This window comes from Lepidochelys kempii, chromosome 16 (genome assembly GCF_965140285.1).
Source record: "Lepidochelys kempii isolate rLepKem1 chromosome 16, rLepKem1.hap1, whole genome shotgun sequence".
Taxonomy (NCBI): Eukaryota; Metazoa; Chordata; order Testudines; family Cheloniidae; genus Lepidochelys; species Lepidochelys kempii.
The window spans coordinates 16,072,522-16,098,469 of NC_136395.1; the positions used below are offsets into that span (position 1 = coordinate 16,072,522).

Below are 25,948 nucleotides of genomic sequence, written 5' to 3' on the forward strand. Positions count from 1 at the left end.
GTCTCTAAGGTGCCACAAGTACTCCTTTTCTTTTTGCGAATACAGACTAACATGGCTGTTACTCTGAAATCTGATCCCTTAAGGAGAGATACTCTTCTCTTACCTTACGCATAGAGAGAAATAAATGTAAGAAAGGTTATGTAGATTCTAACCTGTCATAAAATTAACAGAAAAAAACTCAGCTCAGGCACTTCTGGGCCAAGTCTGCTATGTGTAATTTCCTAGCTCTTAAGAGTTATAAACTAAGGGCTGGCTTTTGCAACTGGATCCACATGAGCAGACCTCTGTGCTGGGGCAGCTCTAGTCCTAAATAGTGAACATTTTTCTGTTTGAAGTATTTTTGTGTATCGTGAGAAACCTTCAGCAAACAGACTGGTGCCAATATTGATTTTTGGGAAAAATGGAGACTTGTACATGGGAATAATATGAATCACAAGCCAGTCCTGACAAATGTGCTGTAACTGTTGTTCTCCTCCTCCAGGACGGTGTCTGTATGGAGCCACACTGGAGGAGTTGCCTCCCACGTTTGACCAGGTAATCAATGCAATAAAACAAACCAGGGTGTTTGTAATGAAAAGCTGGGCCTATCCCCAGAGGACTATAATGGATTGGAGGCTTTCTGTGCCTGGGCAGGGGCTCTTCCCTTCATGCTCTGCCCTGGCTAGGGGAACTGGACTGGACTCGACTGGGGGTCGCTTCTGCTGGTCACTCCAGGAAGAAAGCCGAGCGCCACTTAAACCGTTTGGAGTTTTGCCTGGAGCCAGGATTTCACCAGGTGTAGACAGCAGTTGTTTCCCCTGGGGGCAGCCCCTAGCAGCGGGAGCACGCTTCGGGGTGCGAATGGGGGCTTAACAGGCAGAACTGCACCAGGCGGCCCATTGAGGACTGCAGAGTTCCGTGCTCGCCCTTAGGGGGCGCTGTGGGGCCCCTCAGGCGCCTCTGCAGTTTCCTCACCCACTGCAGGAGGAGAGCCCAGGGTGCCCGGAAACGGAAGGAGTGTGAGGGGGTCAAAGATCATTGTGTCCTCGTCATGCGTGACGGTTGGCGGGGGTGGAGCTGGCCGGCGGTGGTCCCGCGGCTGGGTCGAGATGCCGTCGGAGCGGTATCGCTGGGAGACCCTGGAGGCGCTCAAGGGTTCCAGCAAGGGGCAGCTGAGCTACTCCCAGGACTGGCTGCTGCGGGGTGAGGTGAGTGCGGAGTGGGGGAGCGCTGCGGGGACCCTACCCCACATATGGGGGGGGACGACTGGACCCGCCCCCGCCCAGCTCTGCTCGGGGACCCCCCCCACACACAAGGGGCGGGGCTGGACCCACCCCCGCCCGGCCCTGCTCGGGGACTCCCCCCTCACATGCAGGGGATGGGGGTGCTGGACCCGTCCTGCCAGCCCTGCTCTGGTGATCAGTTTGACTGACTTGTTTGGCTTCTTACCCATTCTTGTTAGGTCACTGATCAAAAGTGTTTGGCAACTCACAGACTAAGACCCACTGATGTAAACAGAGGTTTTATGAGCCACTACTTCGTGCATGTGTCCTGACTGGTGCTGTCTGAAATCCTGTTTGCAGTATTTTATAGTTGGTGGCTTATATAAAGATCTCACTCTGAAAACTTCTGGCCCTTCAGGCTACTACTTAGTTCTTATTGTTGCCTCAAAACCCCCAAGTATTATAGCTTTACGCTTGGCTTCATTTTTAAAGCAATTAATGAAATAGCTGACTTCTGCCTCCCTCCCACCCAGTGTATTAGTTAATCTCAGATCATTGGTGGTGATCTCTGTAGTGCAAAGTTTGTTTCCAGTGAGCTGGGCTTCTTGAGAGATTTTTCACTCTGTTCAATATTCAATAAAACTTCTCAGACTTGGGTTGACGACAGAGTTCCCTTCTTTCTTAAGTGGTGTTGCGGCGTACCTGGCAGCTACAGACAGATCTATTTTTAATTTTCTGCCTGGTGAGTAGATCCCTTGTTGGTATGCAAGAATGGACCTACTGGCTGGTGGTCCTAGTTTGTGGGGCTTTTGATTTGGTTGAGTATATGTGGCCAGTACATTTGGCCCTTAGGACATTACTACTCCTTGTGTATAAAACTTCCTTTTGAACTACGTTTCGTCAAGACCTTTCTTTGGCGCTTTCCATAACTGTTCCCAAATCTATCTGTAGATTAATTAAATTGTAATGACGTGTTGACTATGCTAGGTGTTTTCCAGACTGAGAAAAATACAGTGTCTGCCCTATAAGATGTTGCAATATAAAAAAGACAAAGATGAGGCTGGTAAACAGAATACAACAGACAAGCAAGACGATTAGAGCAACGTTGACTGATGACAAATTAAACATGTTGCATTCTCCCCTCCGATTCGTCGTCTTTTTGATCCCCAACAACAATACCCAGTTTCAGTTCCACCTTATGTCTCTCCTTCCTACCATTTGATCCCTGGCCTCTAATACATGAGTAGTTACTCCTGGGATAAGTTAAATAAATAAGTAGATGACTAAGGCCCAGTCTATACCTAAAACTTAACTCATCCTAGCTATGTCGACCAAGGGTATGAAAAATTCACACCCCTGACAAACGTAGTTAACTGACCTAAGCCCCAGTGTAGACACTGCTAGATCAACGGTGTAGACGATGGATTGTGTGATGTGGTCTGGATGAAAGCTGGAGGCATGTAGGTAAGTATAGCAGTCAGTAGGTTTCTGGTATAGAGTTTACATGCTCATAGAAGAAATTCTCTCTCTCTCTCTCTCTCTAGGATATTTTGGAAGGATGCCGGTCCCCTCCCAAGTTGTCATCCTACTCTGGCTGGGTGCTGGATCGAGTGATCTCCCAATCTCTACAGGAAACACCTCTCTCCCGAAGTTCAACACCCAATGAATCCATTCCCCATACAGATGACCAGCCGCCCTCCCTTGCAAAGACCACTTCTTCTGCCAGCGAGCTGGGCTCCTCACCACTTTCATCTGCAGCACCCAGTGAATCAAAGGTAGCTAGTTAACTAATAACCCATATATAAGCAGCTAGGGAAAGAGCATGGTGGTCTTTAGCCTTAATCTGCCTGATCAAGGATGATCCAATGGTCTACTAGTACTAATGTGTTAATTTGTTCTAACAGTGAATGTACTCAGCTTCTTGGATAGGTTAACTGGAAATAGTGAGTTGGAAGGGTGAGTGCATCTGGCCCAGTAGGAGACATTATTGAAGAAAGATGTCAAACTCAATTTGGCAGTATAAAAAGATTAGTTCTCCAGGCTGTCACTGTGAGATCTAATAATATGGAGGAAGGATGACTGTGGGGTGTAAATCTAGGCTTTTAATGAAAATGAATGGGTGCATCTTGTGCTTTCTCCTGCTTGCTCTCCAAAGTCCTTCCAAGTTACTTACAGCTGTTAGGCCCCTGTTACAAGGTAGAGTGGAGAGGAAATAGGACAATTAGCAGCTAAGTTTTGAAGACTGGATGTAGAATGGGGTGGAGAAACAGAAAGTGAATAAAGTACTTTCAGTCAAATTGAGTTAGGAGATTTTTTTTGCAGCAGCTTGGCCTCCTGTAGAATTATGAAAGAACTTGCTAAGGAAGCCATCTTGAGTAATGCCACATGGATCTAAGCATCTGGTGAAGTTCTACCATGATTTAAAAATTACTTAGTGTTAGAAAGCAGCATGAGTGTAAGTGACTATTTCTCTAGGTACAAGAAGGCTATAAGTGTGGTTCTTTGGGGCCTGGTGTGGAGTCCTGTTTAATAGCTAAATATTTATAACTCAAGAAAACGTGATAGATTCACAAACCTTTAACCAACATAGCAACATGATCTACATCTTTTTAGAGCATTTCAGGCTTGGTATTGAGGCATCTAAAATATCAGCTGCCACTTAACCCAGATATCTGCAAAGTAATTCACATCTAGGGAATGAATTTGAGTTTTGCATGCATTTGCAAGATGCTAGCTAATTTAGAGACTTAGGGGTGGGGGGAAGACACAGGGCAGATCTTATTATGGACAGTTCACTGTTTTGTACTTAATGGATAGCAGTCATTAATTGCTAAAAGCGTGATAGTTGGCATTTTAAAACCAATATGTCTTTGACTTGAATATTGCATTCAGTTTTGGTCTCCTTCCCTCAAAAAGAATGCTGACTTTCTCAGGTTGTGCAATGAAGAGGGCAAGAGGTTTTGGAGAGATTGTGTGAGGCAAGATTAAACTTGTGCTATTTAGTTTCCTTGATGAAAGTTATCAAATAATGAATAGTTTGGAGATCCATCAGTCACTTTCCTTTATCTAAAGGTAAAATACAAGAGAGACAGGGGACTTAATGACCTGGATACAATTCCCTGTTCTGCCACAGACTTCTTATGTAACCTTAAGCAAGTCACTTAGTCTCTCCGTGCCTCAGTTCCCCACCTGCAAAATGGGGATAATATTTCCCTACCTCACAGGGTGTTGTGAGGATAAATACATTAGATAGTCAGGCACTCAAGTACTGTGGAGATGGGAGCTGTATAAGAACCTTCGCTAGATAGGCAGTAGTCTGCTTTGACTCCTTTGTCTCTTATGGTGCATGCTATTTTCTAGAGAAAGATTGTCAGTTTATCTAGTTTCCTGCATAACTTACTGATCTAATCTGTCACTGACTTGGTTTGTCCTGCTGTCCATACAGGGCAATGAAGATCTTAGTCTGCTGGAGACAGACCACAAAGTCCATCTTCTTGTTCTACCATCTAAAGTTACAGAGGTGGAAGGCTGCATATGGATGTACAAGGAGGTCCATAGGTTGAAAGGAAAGGTAACAAGGCATGCTGAATCACTGGGGTAATACGTAGCCAAATGTGATGATGATCCACCAAAACTAATGGGGATAAGCAGATAACCCCTAAATTAAAATATGGTTATCTTGGCCTAGTTTGTGCTGCTTTGCTTGCATTACCTTGTATGCAGATCCCAGTGATTACTGTAGCACAGTTCCTATCTCTGACAAAGTCTCTGGTGGGGATGTTTATGTGAAATCTGGCCCTCCAGAGCCTACTCCCTTCATTAGAAGTCACAGGGCTGTGTTCAAAATGCATAGTGTATGTGAAAGGCTCTTCCTTTCTCCTTGAAATCCGCAGGAGGGGCTCAGGCAGAGGCAGGAGCAGCAAGAACAGATGGTGAGAGCGGTTTCTGATATGGCGAGTGAGCAGCTGAAGCGCTTTGATGAGCTGAAGGAATTAAAACAGCATCAGGAATACCAGGACCTGCAGGAAGTGATGGAGAAGAGGTAAGGGTAGTTCTCTTATGTGACCTCTTAGAAATGCAGCAACTAACTGGTGTTGTTGGAGACTGACTAAATAGAGTTTTGATTCTTAGATCTGTAAACCTATTAAAAAAAAAAAGCTACTTTCTGTTGAGATTTGTGAATGAATTGGTACCTAATAGATGTTTTTGTATGTCTTGTTGAATATCATACATCAAGAAACTATCCTTCGTGATCATATGCTCAAACAAACATGCACATGGGTTTTACAAGTAAAGAAAATTTAATGTAACGTTATGGTTTAGAATTTAAGTACATGGAAGTCACTTGCTGCCTTACACATGGGTATTAAAGTATAAAGTTGACTCACTATCTGTTGATACAAGTATTCTCTATTGGAGGCTGAGCTGGTAGCACTACCTATTATTAAGGCTGCCCAACACTTCCCATTCTAAGATCCTGTTTTCAGTTGCTTTAATTTTGCAAAGCTTTAGCTGTTTAGCCTGAAGTTTTCCATACCAGTGGTCTGCCTTGTGCTGAAGATTTCAATCCACCCTGAATGGAACCCAAGATTCCTGAATCTCACTGTTTCTCTGCCATCAGCAAATATCTATGAAATATACTGGCAAAATGTCTCATCTCACTCCAGTGCTGGTTCACATAGCAATAGTAGATAGTTATTCACTATCAGTTACTCTGTAAGATCAAGTGGAAGAGGTCACTGCAGTGGATCTGAAGGTTCCAGCCCTGCTGATGATCCACATGTGATGACATTTGTTTTTTCAGTTTGCTGTTTTTTAAAACCTAGGAAATTTCTCTCTCTCTCTCACTCACACACACATGATTAAGGTTGCAAAGTAAAGCACTCAAAAGTTCAAAAATCCTTAATTTGGGCTTCTTGTGGAAATGTGTTGTGATAATCTTTAATTACAGATTCACATACTATTTTTTTCCACAGGACCCTATGTAAACTAAATAGGAACTTGGAGGTGTTAAAAGACATTTATTTAACAGTACACAGCAGTAGTTCAGGACAGGAAGTGAAGGCTGTTGTATCTAATTGATCAAGAATGGAGAGTGTAATTCACCTTTTGGAATTTTGTCAGGACTCTGGGGTTAACACTTCTGTGATTTATGCTTGAAAATCTCATATGCAGCATCTTTGCATTTACTGTCCTACTGGTATTTATCTTTCAGGGTGTTTTTCAGGTGATTCCAGCTTTCAGTAAGTGGATGAAGAGAGATTGCATCTGATGGAGTTCTCCTTTAAACCAATTTAAAAATAGCTTCTCTGGTGTGTCCATAGACTGTACTTCATCCGGAGCATGTCTTGGGGGAAGAGGGTGGGGAATCCTTCGAAGTCCTTTGAAGAACAGAACAATCCCTCATTTTCTTCTGCTTGTATTTCAGCTCTAGGGAGGCCCAGGGTCAGCAGGAGAAGTTGAAAGAGGAACATCGACACAGAGCAAAGGTCTGAACTTAGAAAGGGTAGTGCTATTACAAGAAAGGGTGGTTGGCCTGTGTTTGGAAGCTAGGACTTGCACAGATTTAACTGCTTTAGTGATGCATAGCATAACACATATGTAGAGTGAAAATGTACATTGCAGTGCTGCCCCACATATTTGCTACATCCCCATGGGAATGCAGATATTCCAGTGAAATGTTCATCGTTTAGGACATTCTGCTACATTGCAGGAATAGAAGCAGTTACATTTCACTCGTGGCTGAATCATAGTTAAAATGAAAGGTAGTTTGCTACTGACCTCAGATGGACCAGGGCTTTAGCCCTTAATATATAACTATTCAGGACAATGTCCATAGCCATTGAGGCATTGTAACCCAACTTGTCAGGATGTTGTCCACCCTTCACTTTTGTTCTGTGGTAGTAAACCTTTTAGTTCAATGTATAAACAGAGACGTGTACTATTCTTGTGTGTCCTGATCAGATTTTTTTTAAAATGGATTATATTTAAATTAAATACATTTCTCTTTAAAAATCAATAGATTTAAAATTGAAATTACTCCTATTTTATGTCTTAAATTTACTATAATCCATTAAAACCATTTAAAGTAAAATAAATAATATTAAGCAGTATGTGTTCTTGTTGTAAAATCATAGAAATGTAGGGCTAGAAGGGACCTTGATAAATCATCTTGCAATGAGGAAAGACCAAGTATACCTAAGACAATTCCCTGACAGGTGCTTATCCAACCTGTTCTTAAAAACCTCCAATGATGAGGATTCTACAACCTCCCTTTGAAGCTTATTGCAGTACTTAAACTATCCTTGTACTTAGAAACAATTTCTTAATATATAATCTACATCTTCCTTGCTAGAGATTAAACCCATTACTACTTGTCCTACCTTCAGTGGAGATGAAGAACTATTGATCACCATCCTCTTTATAACAGTCCTTAATATATTCGAAGACTTATCAGGTCTCCTCTCAGCCTTCTTTTCTCAGGACTAAATATGACCAGGTTTCTTTAACCTTTCCTCACAGGTCAGATTTTGTAAAACCTTTTTGCATTTTTGTTGCTCTCCTTTGGACTCTCTTCAGTTTGTCCATGTATTCCTTAAAGTGCGGTGCTCAGAACTGGACACAGCACTCCAGCTGACACCTCACCAGTGTACAGCAGCAGGACAGTTACCTCTTGTGTCTTACATATGAGGCTTCTGTTAATACACCCCAGAATTATATTAGCCTTTTTCACAACTGCATCACATTGTTAACTCATATTCAATTTGTGATCCACTGTAACTTCCAGATGCTCTTCTGCAGTACTACTGCCTAGCTAATTATTACCCATTTTGTAGTTGTGCATTTGATTTTTCCTTCCTAAGTGAAATACTTTACACTTGTCCTTACTCAGATTAATCTTCTTGATTTCAGACCAATGCTCCAAAACAGCCACAGAGCTGGTGGGGAATTTTTCAGTAAAACATTTTTTGTTGGAAAATGCTGATTTGTCCGAACTGAGACTTTTCTCAGGAAAGTTCAGTGAAACTTTCATCAGGAAGACTTTTGAGGCTGAGATTGGAGAGAGGCATAGGGAAAGCCTGTCTGACTTGCTAGCCCGGTGGTTAGGGGTTCACAGATTCAAGTCCCTGTCTCCCCCACATTGCAGGTCAGCGATCTAACCACCAGGTTATAGAGTTAGTCTCAGTCAGTGTCTGTCTGTCTCTCTCTCCCCCCCCCAATGAATATTTTATACAAAGTGGAACAGCTCCAACAGGAGAGGTTGAGACAGACCCACTCCGCAATAGCAAAGAGCCTGGTAGTTAGGGAACTCTCTTGGGATGTGGGAGACCTAACCACTGAGTTATTGGCTATTCTGGGGTGGGTCTCTCCGATTTTCTACAAAAATATTTGGAAGGTCTCTGTTTCATCCTGATGTGGAAAGGGAAAAACTTTTTAAATCTTTTTTTCCCCCTCCCTTCAGGACAGGAAAACCATTTCCTACCCAGCTGCAGTACCGATAACTTTACCTGCAGTTTGATTTGTGAAACTCCAGGGTGATGATCAGGAACTTGAATATGCTTTTGCTTTTTGTGTGTGCTGCTGGTCCCTTTGTTGGCCAAACAGTCTGAGATACCAGCTGGAACTGCCGTGTCCCAACCTGCATTGCTCGGCAGCAGTCAATGTATGTTATGAGCAGGCAGGATTTGTCCTTCCTTTGGATGTTGCTAAAATCTTTCTCTCTAGACAGGGAGTATATTTGGACTAAATTCTTCAAACTCGCCCTGAGACTGTTGCTGCCTCCAGAACGTTGAGTCCTGTGGTAACAGCACCAGTATGCTGTAGTGTGGCTCATGCTGTTAAAGGCTTTGTAGAATTTTTGCAGTGGGGATTTAAACCAGGGCCAGCAAGAGGAGTGACTGGAACATAGTTTTTAATCAGATTTTCCTGAGCATCCTTGCTTGTGGGTAGCATGCAGGGACTGTATAGGTAGTGTTGTGAGAAAAGCTTTATTTATGTAGCTTATCTTTACACTGTCACTCTCTCCTCCTCTCCAGATTTTAAACCTGAAGCTTCGTGAAGCAGAACAGGAGAGGCAGCGTCAGGAGGAGTTGGAGCGTCTGCGCAAGGAAGAAGGCCAGGAAAGGCTACGCCGCCTCTATTCTATCCAGGAAGAGGTGCTGCAGCTTAACCAGCAGATTGACCCCAACTACAGACATAAAGACTTGCCACGGATAGATCTCTCAGGGTTCAGTAACCGTGGCAACCAGATCTGTGGGCTAGTGTCTGGGCTCATTCGCACCACTAGTGAGGTAATGAGGTTCTAGATTTCCTTTTCTTTTAAGTTAGCTTCTTATTCCTTGAAGGGAGACACTAAGTCAGCTAGTTGAGAGGTGCTTTGAGATCTTATGTTGCCACAGAAGAGCTTGTAGATGCAGTTCTTGTGCACTGGTTAATCTTGAAAGAAAGAGAATCTTTTTCTCAATGCACTTTAAATGCTTCCTTGAAAAAGTCTTATATAACTTAAGGGGATTTTTACTGGAGAAGAGACACTTGATGTTAAATATACTGTAAAATGTTAACGTTAGATATCTCTCTTTTCTGAGACCATGCTAGAACTGGAGTGGCTGGTCAAACAATTGTTTGAGATTCAATGATGCACAGTGTTCAGTAGGTTCCAGCATTCACAAGCTTTCCTATAGCATCTAGGCTTTCTCACAAAACTACTCTTCTCTATATGAAAGGTGGGAGACAGAGTGAACCAATGACACACTTCTAAAATTTGGCATGGGCTGGGTTAGTTCTCAGTTCCAGTCTATCATAAATGTCTTGTAACTTCAGCTTTAGCTGGCATTTAAAATAACCCTCTTCCCAGTGGAGTTAAAGGGAAATGGATATTCAGGCTACATGGACTTGCTTCTCTAGCATGATCCCTTTTTGTTTTACCCAACCCTGTTAATGGAACTAATGTATTGAGAGTCTTGTCTGGCCCCATCACTAGACTCTGTGTCTGTCAGGTTTGCAAAGGTGGTTATTTTTCCTTAGTTATAATAAGTAAGATGGTATTTTATTTTTTTTATTTTATTTTGCTACATTGCAGTGGATCCCTTTCTGTATCTAGAGCTTGACTGTAAAAGAGTAAGTAGAAGTCTTCAGTAATTGGTTTACACAGGCATAGGAGGCAGAAATTCTGCCTTGTCTGTTGTGTACCAGGAAATGACTAAAGGCCACGAACTTGCTTCTCTTGACTGGTGGTGTGAATTAATTACTGGTTCTGGAGGAGGCAGTCTGGGCTTTCCAGTAGAATGGTGCTGCCATTGCACATTGAGGATAGTAGACCGCATGTGCATTAGGTTCACAGCTTCTACACAAAGTATCTAGGTGCTGTTCTGGGGGCAGCCTGCCCTCAATTGGCCTTTTGGTAGGGGGAACTTTAATTTGCCTTTTCCTTGTTTCCTGGTAGAGAGGTTTCCCTACTCAGGTAGATGTAGCCAACACTGAGCGAGCACTGCAGGAAATGCGAGGGTTAATATCTAGCATGCAACAAGAAATTGCCACAGCTTTGGAAGAGAAAAGGAAGCGGGATGAAGACGAGGAAAGAGAGAGGCAGAAGGAGTTACAGAAACAAGAGCAGCTGAAGGCCCAGACTCCAGTCCTTGCACAACATCCACGGGGGAAAGAGCAGAAGGAAGGTAGGTCCAGCTCCAGTGAGACCTACCTTACTTTACTGAGTTCCATTGGACTGCCACGCTAAACACTGGTTCAGAAATGCACAGGCTGCCGGAGCATCACCGTGGGTAGGCTTCAGGTCAAACAGAACTAATGTGGGTATGGGATTGCTGGCAGAAAGCTTCATTGACACTGAAATTGATGTTTCATAAACTGGTTATGTTAATTGAAGCAAAAACAGTCATTCTTGGACAATACACATCATGCTGGGACAGGAGGGACACAGACCGTTAATAGAGTAGGGGAGAACCTGGTGGGATGATGTGTGCTAGGTTACATGCATGGATTATTAAAGGGAGCCATTTCTAATTCCTCACCCCTGCTACCATGTGCATCTAGAATGGCTTACTGTTTGTCTGTAACTGAAGTTCAAAAAATCCAGGCACAGGAGTGATCAGTCTTCAAAGGGTGGACTTTTGTACAATTTGCAAAGCCTTAGTCAGGTATAATTGATTTTCTAAATTTGGTTGGGGAAGAACAACAGCTGCTCAGAACTTCTGAGTCTTGATAATTTTTGTGGAACATTAGGATTTCTGATGTCTTCGTTGTGGTAATAGTGTATTTTCATGTGACTGCTTTTCTTGTCTAGTATTAGGACTTCAGGTTAAGGCAGAGGAGAGCACAATGCAGTGGTATCAGCAATTGCAGGATGCCTCTGACCAGTGTGTTGCTTCCTTTAGTGGATTGACTGACTGCAAAGACAATCAGGTATGGCTACTCTACAAATCCAAATTATAAATATTGTTAGGAAAACTCTCTCCCTCCCTCCCCTGTCTTTCTACTTGTTTATTGTCTAATACTTATGTTGAGTGGGATGTAAAGCAGCCTTCAGAATGGCCCTGAAAACTTAGAAGCCCACCTGCAAAACCTACTCATCCACCTTTTACCAAGATTATGATGAATAAATGCTTTATTCACCTGTCAAAAAAATCCCTTTCTTTAAGAGGGTGCGTAAAAAATTTTGAAAGTCTGCCGTAGAGCAGATTTTTGTCCTGTGTATATTTGTGATCTGGCTTAAACCCAAAAAAGTGAATAACTTGGAGTTGGGGCTGCCAGGAAGTCCTTAAACAGTAGCTAATGCCACAAAAGACTTTGAAAAACATTCCTTTAAACAATCCTGTTTCTGCATCTCTTCTCTCATTCCTGGTGAGAAAATGGTTGGTTTTTTTTTTTTTTTTTAATTCAACTTGTGCCTCTCACATCACATATGTAAATTGTAAATTTCCACAGCAGGCAATATTCTCAAATGGATTATAGTAATGTCAGGTGTGGGAGGAGTATTGACAAATCACATTGATTCAATGAAGCTTTTAGGTTTCAATGAAGTTGAAACCTTGAGACAGTAAAATGTTAAGCAGCAGCTACTGTGCTTTCACGGGAATTTATTTTTTATTAACACTTCTCAGTTATAGTACTGGTTTTTTTGTTTGTTTTGTTGTTTTGTTTTTTTAAATACTGCAGGAAAAGTTTCTGGCTGCCTTAAGGGCTGAGCACCTGCTCAATTTCCAATTAAAAAATACTGTAGCAGAACGAAACCTAGATACTATAGACTTGTTCCTGCCCTCCCAATGCATCACACACACACACTTGTATGTATCTTGGAAAATCAGATACTTCATGCTCAGGCTTTTCAAGATGCGCACAGCAATGACTGTGGCAGAATGAAGTGTCATCAAGTCCCAATTACATATCTTCCTTTTATCTTCAAGGAGGCTGGCACATTGCTGTCTCAAAATGAATTCTTCATTTATTAGTCTGAAGCTGTTCAATGTACCGTTCATCTTGTGTTGTATGTTCCTGTGCTCGAACTTGATCAGCGTTTTCAGCCCAATCCTGCAAGGACCTGAATGCCTCCTTTGTGTGAGAGTGCTTTTAACTCCTATTAAAATCAGTTGGAGTTAGTGCTGACTGCATCCTTGTAGAATTGGGCCACTCATGAGAAGTGTCTTCCCTGTGGTGATATGCCTCTTTGGGCTTGATCAGGTCTCTTGTCTGAAGTGATTTTAACAGCTTTTTACAATCTTCAACAGGTGAAGAATATCAGAATGGATCTCCAGAAAGCAGCCAGCATTCCTGTGAGCCAGATTTCATCCATAGCAGGTCAGGAAAATGCTGAGAACAATCCCAGCTGAGATGCTGTTAACCTTTAAATATCTGAGGGGAACATCAAGCCTGCCCTGTATCTCTGCATTGCTATTACATTGGAGAGCTAATGTGGATGGAGTCCCGATCTTTGTTATTTGAACTCTTTACTTGCAGTTGGGAGGGTATTTTCCTCAGCTGGGAGGGATCTTATTGATTTTTAGCACATTTCAGTTCTAGTGAGCAGATTTAGGGCATAGCTACACTTGCAGATGTAGAGTGTTTTGAGTTAAACCAGCCTTCGGAGAGCGCAGTAGGGAAAGCGCTGCAGTCTGTCCACACTGACAGCTTCAAGCACACTGGCGTGGCCACATTTGCAGCACTTGCAGCGGCATTGGGAGCGGTGCATTATGGGCAGCTATCCCAGCATGCAAGTGACTGCAAGGGGCTTTTCAAATGCGGGGGGGCAGGTGTAGAGTGTAACAGGGAGTGTGTTGTGTGTATGTGGGGGGAGAGAGAGAGTGGGTTTTTGGGGGCTGAGAGCATGTCAGCATGCTGTCTTGTAAGTTCAGACATCTCACACAGCATTCCACACTAATGGTTACTTTGTCTTGGAGCAGATAAGCAGCCGGCTGTCAGAAACGGAGCTTTCAAAGGGCATATCTGCATTCCTGCAGCGATTCAAAAACAATGACAAGAGTGGCCACTTGACTTAAGGGGATTATGGGACGTTTCTGGAGGCTGATCAGAGCGCAGTAATGCAACACCGCATTCACGCTGACGCCCAGGCATTTCAGCGAAGACGCAGCAAGCGTTCATCTTCTCGCTGAGGTGGAGCACCAGGAGCGCTCCAGCTGTGGAGTCAGAGCGCTCTACGTGCCTTGCTAGTGTGGATGGGTAGTGAGCTAGGGCGCCCAGGGCTGCTTTAATGCGCTCTAACTTGCAAGTGTAGCCAAGCTCTTAGAAATATTTAACAGGACTCTTACCCCCTCCCTTCAGAATCTGGTGCTAGCTTTACTGAGGCTGATGTGGTTTGGTTGAGGCTTGCTTGTTGGCAACTTCCTAATATTCTGTCTCTCCGTGCACTATTGATGATATATTCACAGGCTCTCAGCTAAGAGAGATATTTGACAAAATCAATAACCTTCTCTCTGGAAAGTCTGTTCAGTCTGGAGGGCGAACTGTGTCGGTGACTCAACATCCACAGGGTCTGGATTTTGTTTATTACAAACTGGCGGAGAAATTTGTGGTGAGGACACCTTGTCTTATTGGGGTGGTGAGGGTAGCCATAGCTTCTGGAGATTCTCTGGGATGCTGACCTGTCTCTTTAACTATTGAAAACAAAAGTCTTCGGAACTTATCACCTGCCAGGCTATGCTCACGCTATTAGAAAAAATGGGGTTATATTTTTTGGCCCAGGAAAAAGAGGAGCTTTGCTTTTTTCTTTATGCACTTGCTCATGTCTTATGGAAGGAGGCAAGGCCCCGTTGACTCCTCAACTTACTCCCTACACACTTTTAAAAAACAAAACAAAACAAAACAAAAAAAACCAGAGGCATGTGCAGTACCAGTGGAATGTAGGGTGATATTTAGCATATCATGTAGCACAAACCTATGCACATGCTCAAAATACACTATTGAAAACCTTGTAACTTGGCAAAATTTGAAACAAGAATTCACTGGGCCACTGAAACACACATCCGCAATCTAGGGACTATGTCCCTGCCAAGTTTCCAACACTTCCCTTTGAGGGGCTATAGCTGTTCAAATTATGCTGCCCCCTTTTTTTTATAGGGAGTGTTGTTTTTTTTCTACTCTCCATTCTCAAATGGCTTTAGCTGCATTTGCTGAAGATTTAAATCAATCAATAACCCTTGCTTTTGTGCTGACCACAAATGTGCAGAATTCTAGCTCAAAAGGTAAAACTTGGTTAAATTATAAGCATATGAAAATGGTCCTTTTAGAATGAAAATACTTGTGTAACCTTAACTGCAGGCTTTTGTAAATAGTGCCTCTAATCACTTACTCATTTTCTTTATCCTGAGAAGAAGGGTTTATGGGCCTCTGGCAAGGACATGTAGATTGTATTGTCCTCCCATATTGGGTAGCTGCGTGCTCATGGAATATATAGAAGCATTAGGAGCCATCAGTAAAGGATATATGTAAACTAAAAAATAAATTAAAATGTTATCTTTGCTGAGCATTAACTTGAAAGGGGTGTGTGTGTATCTTTAATGTTTTCAGAAACAAGGAGAGGAGGAAGTGGCTTCTCACCACGAGGCAGCTTTCCCAATTGCTGTGGTGGCTTCAGGAATCTGGGAATTACACCCCAGGGTGGGAGACCTCATTTTAGCTCACCTGCACAAAAAATGCCCCTACTCTGTACCATTTTATCCTGCGTTCAAGGAGGGGACTCCCATAGAAGAGTATCAGAGGTAACTTCTCCATATAACTTCTCTTCTTTGGAGCTCTGTAAGGGCTGAGAGTAGCAGCTGGTAGGGAAATTGAAGAAATACATGTTTTCTTACATTAACCCTCATTTGCCCCTCCACTTCCTCAAAGGATAATTTACTGATCTAGTTTTGAAGTATCCAGTACAGAATAGAACCTTATTGCTTTACACTGATGATTGCCATTACTTGGAAATCTGAGATCAGGCCAAGCATGTCTAGAAGCAGTGTCACTGGTTTGTCTGCTGTTAAGTGGATGCTATGGCCGCTAAAATACCTCCACCCCCCAAAAATAGTGTTTCAACTAGGGCTGTCAAACAATTTAAAAAAATAATCCTGATTAATCACACGATTAAAAAAATCACTATTAATCACAATCTTAATCGCACTGTTAATAGAATACCATTTATTTAAATATTTTTGGATGTTTTCTATATTTTTAAACATTGATTTCAATTTCAACACAGAATATAAAGCATATAGTGATCACTTTATATTTTTTATTACAAGTATTTGCACTGTAAAAAAGAAATAGTATTTTTTAGGGCTTTTGATTAATTGCAGTTAACTCACGTGTTTAACTCAAAAAATTAATCACAATTAATCACAGTTTTAATCATTCTGTTAAACAATAGAATACCAATTGAAATTTATTAAATATTGTGAATGTTTTTCTACATTTTCATATATATTGTATTCTGTGTTGTAAATGAAATCAAGTGCATATTTTTTATTTTAAATATTTGCACTGTAAACATAAACAAAAGAAATAGTATTTTTCAGTTTACCTCATACAAATACTGTAGAGCAATTTCTTTGTTGTGAAAGTGCAATTTACAAATGTAGATTTTTTTTTTTGTTATATAACTGCACTCAAAAACAAAACAATGTAAAACTTCAGAGTGTACAAGTCCACTCAGTCCTACTTCTTGTTCAGCCAATTGCTAAGACCAACAAGTTGGTTTACATTTACGGGAGATAATGCTGACTGCTTCTCACTTATAGTGTGTCTGAAAGTGATGATAAGCATTCACATGGCACTGTTGTAACCGGCCTTGCAAGGTATTTATGTGCCAGCTAAACATTCGTTTGCCCCTTCATGCTGTTCAAACTTTCAGGTGTCACCAGTGTATCTTGTAGCACCTTACTGATGAGCGGATCTAGGGCCAGACTTTTAGCGTAGTTGCTTATCCAACTTTTTATTTATTTTTTGCTGGTGAAGGGATATATGTTTATCGATGTTTTCCCTAATCGTGGCCTTTTAAAAAGTGTTGTCCATAATATTCAGTATGTTTAAGACACTGGACTACTGAGCTCAGTGTTTAATAAGTAGCCTTCATGTGAATTCTTGCACAGCTCTAGCATATTCTGATGTTAAATTTGAGAGTTGTTAAAGAAGACTGAGAATTGGGGTCACTTTGGGAAACCAGTGAACCTGGTTTGGTATATTAATATTAGTGTCTTTCTTCCAATATACAGGATACTTGGTTATCAAGTTAAGGATTCCAAGGTAGAACAGCAGGATAATTTCCTTAAACGGATGTCTGGAATGATCCGTCTTTATGCGGCTATCATTCAACTACGGTGGCCTTATGGAAACAAACAAGTGGTATGTAAATGGTGCTTTAAAAATGTTATATTACAACACTAATTCTTGGGATAGGAACAGCATTGACTAAACTGATTTAAAATGTGGTTTAAAACTGATCCAGACTTAAGTTTAAACTAGTCATTGTGAATAGAGACAAACTGTGTTTAAAGGGACTGTCAACTTGAATTTTTTTAATTGACTAATTTAAAACAGTTCCAGCTTTTGATGAATTATGTTTTAAATAGTATGTTTTGAAATTGTTCTTAAAAATTGCTTTAAAAATACAAAGTAAGGGTTTGTCTGCATGTTTATAAGAGTCTCTATCAGAAAATATTCTGAAAATGCACAAAGTATTGTCCCAAAATAACTGTCCCTTGGAGAGCAAGTGGAACTGGAGAAAAATCTGGTAATGTTTTTGGTGGCAATATTTTGCAAGATTATCAAACATACAATGAGTTGCTTTCTTGTTCCTTTAGACTCACCCTCATGGGCTGGGCCATGGATGGCGCTGGCTGGCTCAAATGTTGAACATGGAGCCTCTCTCTGATGTGACAGCTACACTTCTCTTTGATTTCTTAGAGGTAAGTGATGTTACCTGGCATGAGCCTCACTAGCAAAATAAATAAGTTGGATGAGGAACTAGTCTAAAAGTCTGGCCCTAGGTCCTCCCATCAGTGAGGTGCCATAAGACGCATTGGTGACATTACTATATAATACGTTCAGATGCTGCTGGCTGTAGCCATGACAGTTTTTTTATAAATGGCCTGAGTTTCACCCCTTCTCTACCCCTCCCCACGCTTTTGAAAGGAGGCTTATGTATATTTTCAGAGACCCTTGCTCTAAAGAGTCCTTTAATTCCCTCAGTGATATGATTTCAGTTTCATCTGTTTAAAAAGCTGGACTCCCACAGTGCAGTGATTGGCTTTTTATTACACTTGGTCCCTCAGCAGCTGAGGCAGTTCACATTAAGCTCATCAATATTTTTAATTCCTTATTTTTGTTCTTCATATACTTGGCAAGCCCAAACTCACTAGTACTGGCACTGGCTGGTACAATACAGTGCAGAACGTTTTATGCCATATGGCCATCCTAACTAGATTGCTTCACAGAACAGGTGGGCTTTTACAGCAAGAAAGGGAGAGAGCTTGGTGTGCATTAATTGGGAGACTGATCCTAAGATACAAAGGTACGTAAATAAGGCACCAAGCTGGTAATGGATGAAGACCAAGTTGAGGCTAGTAAAGAAGCATGGATGGAACATAGACAGCAAGAGGAGGAGTTCTGTAGAAAATGACAGGTATAGATAAGGGCAGAAGTCTGTAGAGCCTTGAAAGTGGAGCAGAGAACTTTATGCAGAACTAGGTGGTAGCTACCAGAGAGATGCAAGACAGTGACAGCAGGGAGGTATTGTCAGAGTGGGGGAAAAAAAAGGGTGGTTTTGATAGATCCATTTTGAATGGGCTCCATGGGGAGAGTTGAAAAGAAACTGCTATAATAGTCAAAGGGGGACATGACCAGAGAATAGACTGGCAAAATGGGTAAGGAAGAGAATTATTTTGGGGAGATATTGTTGAACAGGAAGGAGATCTCAAAGGTGGCGCCATGGACTGTGCATGGGTGAATGATGAGGAAACAAGGTGGTGGTGATGATGATGTTGGGGTGGGAAAGAGAACGTGCTGAGCTTCTTTAACTTGGAATATATGGCATTAAAATACAGGAATATGATCAAATATAATAGAAAACCAGAACTCTGCAAATTGGGGCAAATGGTTGCAGAAATTGGGGTAAATGCTTGCAGAAATTGTCACTAGTGATGGGCGCTTCATTCCCTGACATTGTAGAAATCCAGATGTTTCTTTTCTGGGTTCTAATGGATTTGGAGTCTTCTCTTGTTCTGTGGCAATCCAGATGAATTTCTGGAGTGTGATTCAAGATGCAGATGGCCAGCAGAGTTCAAACTATACTGCCTGAGTTCTTGAGGCATTTGTATTGTACAAATTTGTAAGAGTTCTCTCTCAATTACAAGGCCCAGTTCTGAATTCTGATCTCTGTTACCTTTATGGTTTTGTGTGCCAGGTGTGTGGCAATGCGCTCATGAAACACTACCAGGTCCAGTTCTGGAAGATGCTGCTACTTATCAGAGAAGACTATTTTCATAGGTATGACACCTATATATATAAACCTTATACAAAGAAACTTCTGTCAGTTTTTTTTCAGAATTAGGAGCATTTCCTCTTAGCTCTATATTCATTAGTGTTCTCAAGCTCTCCCCCATGTAAATAACACAAGGCTGTTTTTCTGTTTGTGTTTTGGAGCTCACTCTTGTTGATCTCCCTGCAGGATTGAAGCAATCACCATCTCTGGGCAGATGGGCTCTTTAATGCGGCTTAAGCAATTTTTGGAGGTAAAGCATTCTCTTTAAATTCTTGAAAGTCTCTATTTTTTCCCTTTTCTTAAAGATGTATTGTTCAGTCAGCAAATCCCATGCTACCTTCTGATTCCCAAAAGGTCCATGATTATGACTTTTTGATGCATTCTCCATTCTTATATGGCTTCTTTGTTACTGAGTCTGTTCAGTCTTCTTGATGATTATGACTCCGAAACCTCTCCCTTCTCAACTGCCCCTCTGTCCCCCCCATCATAGGCATCCTTTTGAAGAAATATTTTGCAAAGGTGTAAAATACACTTTATTTTGAAAGTGTCTTGCAAATATTGATTAGTTTTAATAAATATGAAGCTAGGAGACACAGGAGTTTGTGATTTTCTTACTTAAAAACAAAGGAGCACCCAAGGACAAAAAGGCCATTGCAGAGAAACTAAATGAATTCTTTGTATCGGTCTTCACAGCTGAGGATGTGAAGGAGATTCCCAAACCAAGCCATTCTTTTTAGGTGACAAATCTGAGGAACTGTCCCAGGTGTCATTAGAGGAGGTTTTGGAACAAATTGATAAACTAAACTGTAATAAGTCACCAGGACCAGATGGTATTCACCCAAGAGTTCTAAAGGAACTTAAATGTGAAATTGCAGAACTACTAACTGTAGTCTGTAACCTAGCATTTAAATCCGCTTCTGTACCAGATGACCAGAGGATAGCTATGTGATGCCAGTTTTTAAAAAGGGCTCCAGAGGTAATCCTGGCAATTACAGGCCTGTAAGCCTGACTTCGGTACCGAGCAAACTGGTTGAAACTATAATAAAGAACAATATTGTCAGACATATAGATGAACATAATTTGTTGAGGAAGAGTCAACATGGTTTTAGTAAAGGGAAATCATGCCTCACCAATCTACTAGAATTCTTTGAGGAGATCAACAAGCATGTAGACAAGGGGATCCAGTGGATAAAGTGTACTTAGATTTTCAGAAAGCCTTTGACAAGGTCCCTCACCAAAGGCTCTTAAGCAAAGTAAGCTGTCATGGGATAAGAGGAAAGGTCCTCTCATGGATTGGTAACTGGTTAAAAGATAGGAAACAAAGGGTAGGAATAAGTGGTCAGTTTTCAGAATGGAGAGAGGTAAATAATGGTGTCTCCCAGGAGTCTGTACTGGGACCAGTCCTATTCAATGTATTCATAAATTATCTGGAAAAAGGGGTAAACAGTGAGGTGGCAAAATTTGCAGATGATACAAAACTACTCAAGATAGTTAAGACCAGGCAAACTGGGAAGAGCTACAAAAGGATCTCTCAAAACTGGGTGACTGGGCAACAAAATGGCAGATGAAATTCAATGTTGAGAAATGCAAAGTAAGGCACATTGGAAAACAATCCCAACTATACATATAAAACGATGGGGTCTAAATTAATGGTTACCACTCAAGAAAGATCTTGGAGTCATTGTGGATAGTTCTCTGAAAACATCCACTCAATGTGCAGTGGCAGTCAAAAAAGCAAGCAGAATGTTGGGAATCATCAAGAAAGGGATAGATAATAAGGCAGAAAATATCATATTGCCTCTCTATAAATCCAGTGTACACCCACATCTTGAATAGTGCGTGCAGATGTGGTCGCCCCATCTCAAAATAGATATATTGAAATTGGAAAAAGGTTCAGAAAAGGGCAACAAAAATGATTAGGGGTATGGAATGGCTTTTGTACGAGGAGAGATTAAGACTGGGACTTTTCAGTTTGGAAAAGAGATGACGAAGGGGGGATATGATAGAGGTCTATAAAATCATGTCTGATATGGAGAAAGTAAATAGGGGAGTGTTGTTTACTCCTTCTCATAACACAAGAACTTGGGATCACCAAATGAAATTAATAGGCAGCAGGCTTAAAACAAACAAAAGGAAGTATTTCTTCACACAGCGCACAGTCAACCTGTGAAACTCTTTGCCAGAGGATGTTGTGAAGGCCAAGACTGTAACAGGGTTTAAAAAAGAACTAGATAAATTCATGGAGGATAGGTCCATCAATGGCTATTAGCTAGGGTGGGCAGGGATGGTGTCCCTAGCCTCTGTTTGCCAGAAGCTGGGGATGAGGGACAGGGAATGGATCACTTGATGATTACCTGTTTGGTCCCTCTGGGGCACCTAGCATTGGCCACTGTCAGAAGACAGGATACTGGGCTAGATGGACCTTTTTCTTGCTTTTATGGCAGGCTTTTTCAGTGGAAGAGTTTCTTACATAACTTGAGTCCTATTGGGTGCAGATATTTCCATAATGTAGCCAATCTCTTTTGGAGGTTTGGAATTGCTTGCATTGGTTCTAAATTGACTTTTTGTTTTGTTTTGTTTTCCTAGAAATGTTTGCAGCGGAAGGAAATTCCTTTACCAAAGGGTTATCTGCCTTCTTCCTTCTGGAGGTCATAAGTCGGTTCCTTCCCATTTTCATCTTCACAGTAGTTCAAAGAATTTCCTCACCTACCTTCTTGTTACATTCAGGGACAAGAATACATAGAAATGTAAATCTTACATTTGTATTTCCATGGATGTTGTGGATATTTTCAACTGAAACATTTTACCCATCTTTGATCCTATTTTATGCTAAACAGAATTTGGAGCTTCAGTAACTTTTCTCATCTAACTTATTTTGCAAATAATTTAATCCATTCTGTTTGCATTTCATTAGCTTTACGGACCTATTGTGTGTGTATTATGGAATATAAGAGGCTCCTTCACATCTTGAACAGTGAATGTGTCAAGTGCATAAACTAGTCTAAATGCCACACTACACTTTAGAGTTTACTTACAGTAAGCAATGAATTTTGGTGGGAATTTTGCTCTGAATTGATCAATCTGTGATAGTTTTACATGAAACTGCAAATAGAAATACCTCAGTACTTTAGTCATATTAAGGTCTAAATATAAAATCCTGTAAAACTTTATTTTTGCATTTTGTGTGTCTAGGCATTTTAAAGTTGTTTCATTGTTAACAGCATTGGAGCCCATAGGAAAATTCATTTTATATCTGGCTGCCTAAAAGTCCAAAGCAGCAAAAGTGGTGGTTGTGTTAACGAGGCTGATTTGATGTTGGTCAAATGTCACTTTGGTCGTAGAGACAGCATTGATTTCTTCATTTTTCCCCAGGGAAGGCCTTAAAATCAACAGCTCTTTCATTTTAACTTAGAAATTCTGATTTTTCCTAATGACACAGCATTCCTTATTTACCTGGGTTAGACTTGATTTTTATAGCTACATAAGCAATATGATGGCTGCTGAAGAACAGCTCACTGCTTTCTGTTTTTTGGATTTTTTTTAAAAGGCTTTGCATGCGTGTAATATCTTTACTGTGAGGTTCATGAAACTAGAAGGATCCATGATCCACCATATGAAATGTAGTTTAGAATCGGTCTGACCAAAAAAAACAACAACAAAACAGCAGGTGGAAGGGCACTTAACAGCTTTGTGTCTTCTTCAGTACTGATATTGTGCTATCACATGAAGAAATTAGAAATGTAGAAATTAGAAGTTAGTCCCCTTGGCTTGTCTAAAGAAGAACTGTGGTATTGACCTGTGTCGAAAAAAGCCTTTATAGCTTGATCAGACATGGATTGTATGAGTTTTACTGCAGTTTGTGTATAAAGTACTGTAATAGTTTTGTACTATGATAGTGTAATGTTGAATTATTCTAAGAATGGTTCATTCTAGAATCTTCTTTGAAAAAAATGTTAAATTTAAGACTCTTTTTAACCTAAAGCTGATGCAGTTTACTTCTCTCTGGGTGCCTGCAATGGTGCCAAGTAAGTTTCTGGGAATCCTTAATGGGTGTCTGTACCAATATGTTATGGAAGGTCAGATTGGGAGGTGATTTTTGACAGTGGAGTGCACTCTGCCTGAGAGGCCATTGAAGAGGTAGCAGTTATGTGCTACACGTTAATATTTCTCCCATTTCTAGAGGACAGGTGCCCATATTGCAACTGGATAGCTAATTGACAGTCTTGGCAGGAAGAGAGATTTAATATGAAAATTTAAAATTTACATTTCTAACCCAGAGGGTGGCTTATTCACAAATGTGGGGTGGGAGGAGGGAAGGGGGCATTGTGGAGATGATTCTACTATCATTGCACATAGTATAGAATTTTAGTTTTTAATCCAGAATCTTCCTCCACCTTCCGTCACTGCCCTGCTCATGTGCTTAACTTCGGCCTGGAGGGGTCACATCTAATATTGGGGGGGTAATTCAGTTTGCATGCTTATTCAATCTTTGACCTCTTTGCTGAGGTCTGGCAGCCTTGTAGTGAGAGCTGACAGCTAAAGTGAGTTGGATACCTAATCGCTGGGAACTGGGCTGGACACTCATTTTTTTTGTAGTCCATTTAACAGCCATCCGATGGTAGCCACTTGCTTGCTGTTGATCTGGGCTCTGGCTGAAGTAGTATCTTAGAATCAACTAGACCTCTCCTCTCTTTCTCCCTCTCCTTTTGTATATTTGATGAAGACCCTTTAATTCAGAAATAGTTCAGGTAGAGATTGTTCTAGCAAAATTAATAGCATTTTCATGTTTTATTGGTATTTTTTTGTCACTGAGACCTCCAAAAATGTTTTTAGTCTTTAGTGAAGAGCAAGTTTTGAGAGAGAGGAAATTAAATGAAAATAAGTAAAAACTCGGACAAGAACATGATTGTATGTATTTGAGAAATGACCATTGAGGCAAAGTGTTTCACAAAACACTGCCACAAACACTATTTAAGCAATATTATCACAAGATTTTGAGTATCTATGATGAACTCATCTACTGATAAAGCTTATGCTACAGTGTTTTTAATAATATGCATCTCTATAGCTTAAATTTTGTATGTTAAACTTTCCCAGGAAGCACATGTAAAAACACTGTCCCCTATACAAGAAGGAAAATGTTTTTTAATTTTTTTTTTTAAAGTCTGACTGCTTAGAGTTGGTAATACTGATAGCTGTTCTAGAATGCTATTGAAAGGATACAAGGGGAGATTGTCAAAAGCGCAAAGGACAGTTAGGTATTCAAGTCCTATTAGTGCCTCATAAAATTTCTCACTGTGCCTATGTTTAGTGTAGCAACCATTCCTATAATGAACAAACTAAAATGTATTTAATTACATCTTGAATATCTAATGCTTACTGTTGTGGTCATATTGGATATTTTGGTTAAATATTATAGATTTTGTTTAAGTTCTAAAATGTGTGTGGATCATGTTTTATGACAATATGCAAGGCAGGAAGCTTTGTATATTTTAGTTATTTAGGGGATATTAATGAAGGTGTATGTTTTTATAAATACCGTACGGATGTTGAGTTTCTCTGCCTTACTCATGAAAGACTGTTGCAATGGATTGCCATGATGTTTTGAAACTATATTTAAATAGAGCAATAAATTTATTTTTTAAAATTTTTCCACTTAATGTATTCGCATAACCAAAATGTAACACATACCACCTTTCCAGGGGTAGTTCATAATTGTATCTAGTGGTGTCTAATGTAACTGAAGTCTCATTTTTTGTTGCAACTGTTTTTTTCCATTTCTGTCGATTTGAGTGATGACCATCTTGCCTTACTGGGGTATTTAGAGAACTTCTCAATGCAGCGTAGAATAGAATGTATTTATATAATCTCAAATGCACTTAAAGGATTTGTTTCCAGTATGTATGCGTCACATTCATTTCAAATACAGTGTAAATGGGAACATCTGACATGAAAAATTGTGGTACATTAATGACCTGATCCAATTTAAATTGATGTGATTGATGTGACTCATGTACTTCATTAGAGATAATGGTCCTGTTGCAGTCCTACAGGTTCTGTTGCAATGTCTGTGGAAGATGATTTTTATTCTATTTAATTGCTTTAACAGCTTGCACAGGAGCTGAAAGAGAATGTATGTTTGTGGGCTTTTTAATAAAGAACAAAACCACAACTCTGTTCCCAGAAATTTTATTTATTTGCTATCTCACTGGGGCTTTAAATATATATGAGGGCTCCATACAACATAGTTTAGGGGGTATAATTACAGCATCCTAGTGTTCCTATTTAAAGAAAGACTTCCTTTTTAGTTGTTAACAAAACTGGTGCATAGACTATCTAAAAACAAAAACCTCTTACCTGTGCAGGCATTCAAATCTTTTTGAAACCATGATCTTTTGCCATTTTTACCTTGCAGGTGGGTTTGAGAAAGGAACCCTCTACATTATCTTTAATATTAATGCAAACTAAAGGTGCCTGCTTTTAGTAGTAGTACAGAAATCTAAACCTTGCTAAATATTTTCTTTTTATGGTAAATTAAATGTTTTTATGTAAACGTTGTGCTCTTTTTTTGCACTTCTATCAAGGGAATGCTCCGGGGCAGCAGCCTGAAAGTGACTAGCACAAAGAGAATGAAAATAAACCGTTTCCATGATGGAAAAGTGGATGCGATTTTTACCATTATTTTCAGTTTTTAATCTTTCCTAACAACCCCTGTGGGTCCCACAACGAAGCCGGTGTACGAGGCTCGGCGTTGATCATC

General features: G+C 40.6%; 1 protein-coding gene across 3 annotated transcripts; it reads left to right on the top strand.

Annotated features, from left to right (window-relative positions):
• The first annotated feature begins 53 nt into the window (after window positions 1-53).
• Window positions 54-25,360, top strand: GLE1 (GLE1 RNA export mediator). Of its 3 annotated transcripts, none has more exons than XM_073314441.2 (16): window positions 54-534; window positions 2,747-2,977; window positions 4,648-4,773; window positions 5,096-5,244; window positions 6,631-6,691; window positions 9,239-9,493; window positions 10,645-10,873; window positions 11,500-11,618; window positions 12,941-13,010; window positions 14,099-14,241; window positions 15,237-15,427; window positions 16,922-17,051; window positions 17,510-17,614; window positions 19,111-19,193; window positions 19,375-19,438; window positions 21,775-25,360. In XM_073314441.2, the coding sequence occupies exons 1-16, from the start codon at window positions 451-453 to the stop codon at window positions 21,841-21,843; spliced, it is 2,109 nt and encodes a 702-aa protein (XP_073170542.1). In that variant the 5' UTR covers window positions 54-450; the 3' UTR covers window positions 21,844-25,360. The 3 variants fall into 3 exon arrangements, 2 of the variants coding, with proteins under 2 accessions (XP_073170542.1, XP_073170541.1); XM_073314440.2 differs by lacking the exon at window positions 54-534 and adding an exon at window positions 790-1,187; XR_012155256.2 differs by lacking the exon at window positions 54-534 and adding an exon at window positions 791-1,187 and having other exon boundaries at window positions 19,350-19,438; window positions 21,775-21,809.
• Window positions 25,361-25,948: the final 588 nt, after the last annotated feature.

Coding starts and splice junctions, on each gene's coding strand:
- GLE1 (XM_073314440.2), top strand. CDS start 1,089: ATGCCGTCGGAGCGGTATCGCTGGGAGACCCTGGAGGCGCTCAAGGGT. Junction 13,011..14,098: donor CCAGATTTCATCCATAGCAG/GTCAGGAAAATG, acceptor ATATATTCACAG/GCTCTCAGCTAAGAGAGATA. Junction 14,242..15,236: donor AACTGGCGGAGAAATTTGTG/GTGAGGACACCT, acceptor TAATGTTTTCAG/AAACAAGGAGAGGAGGAAGT.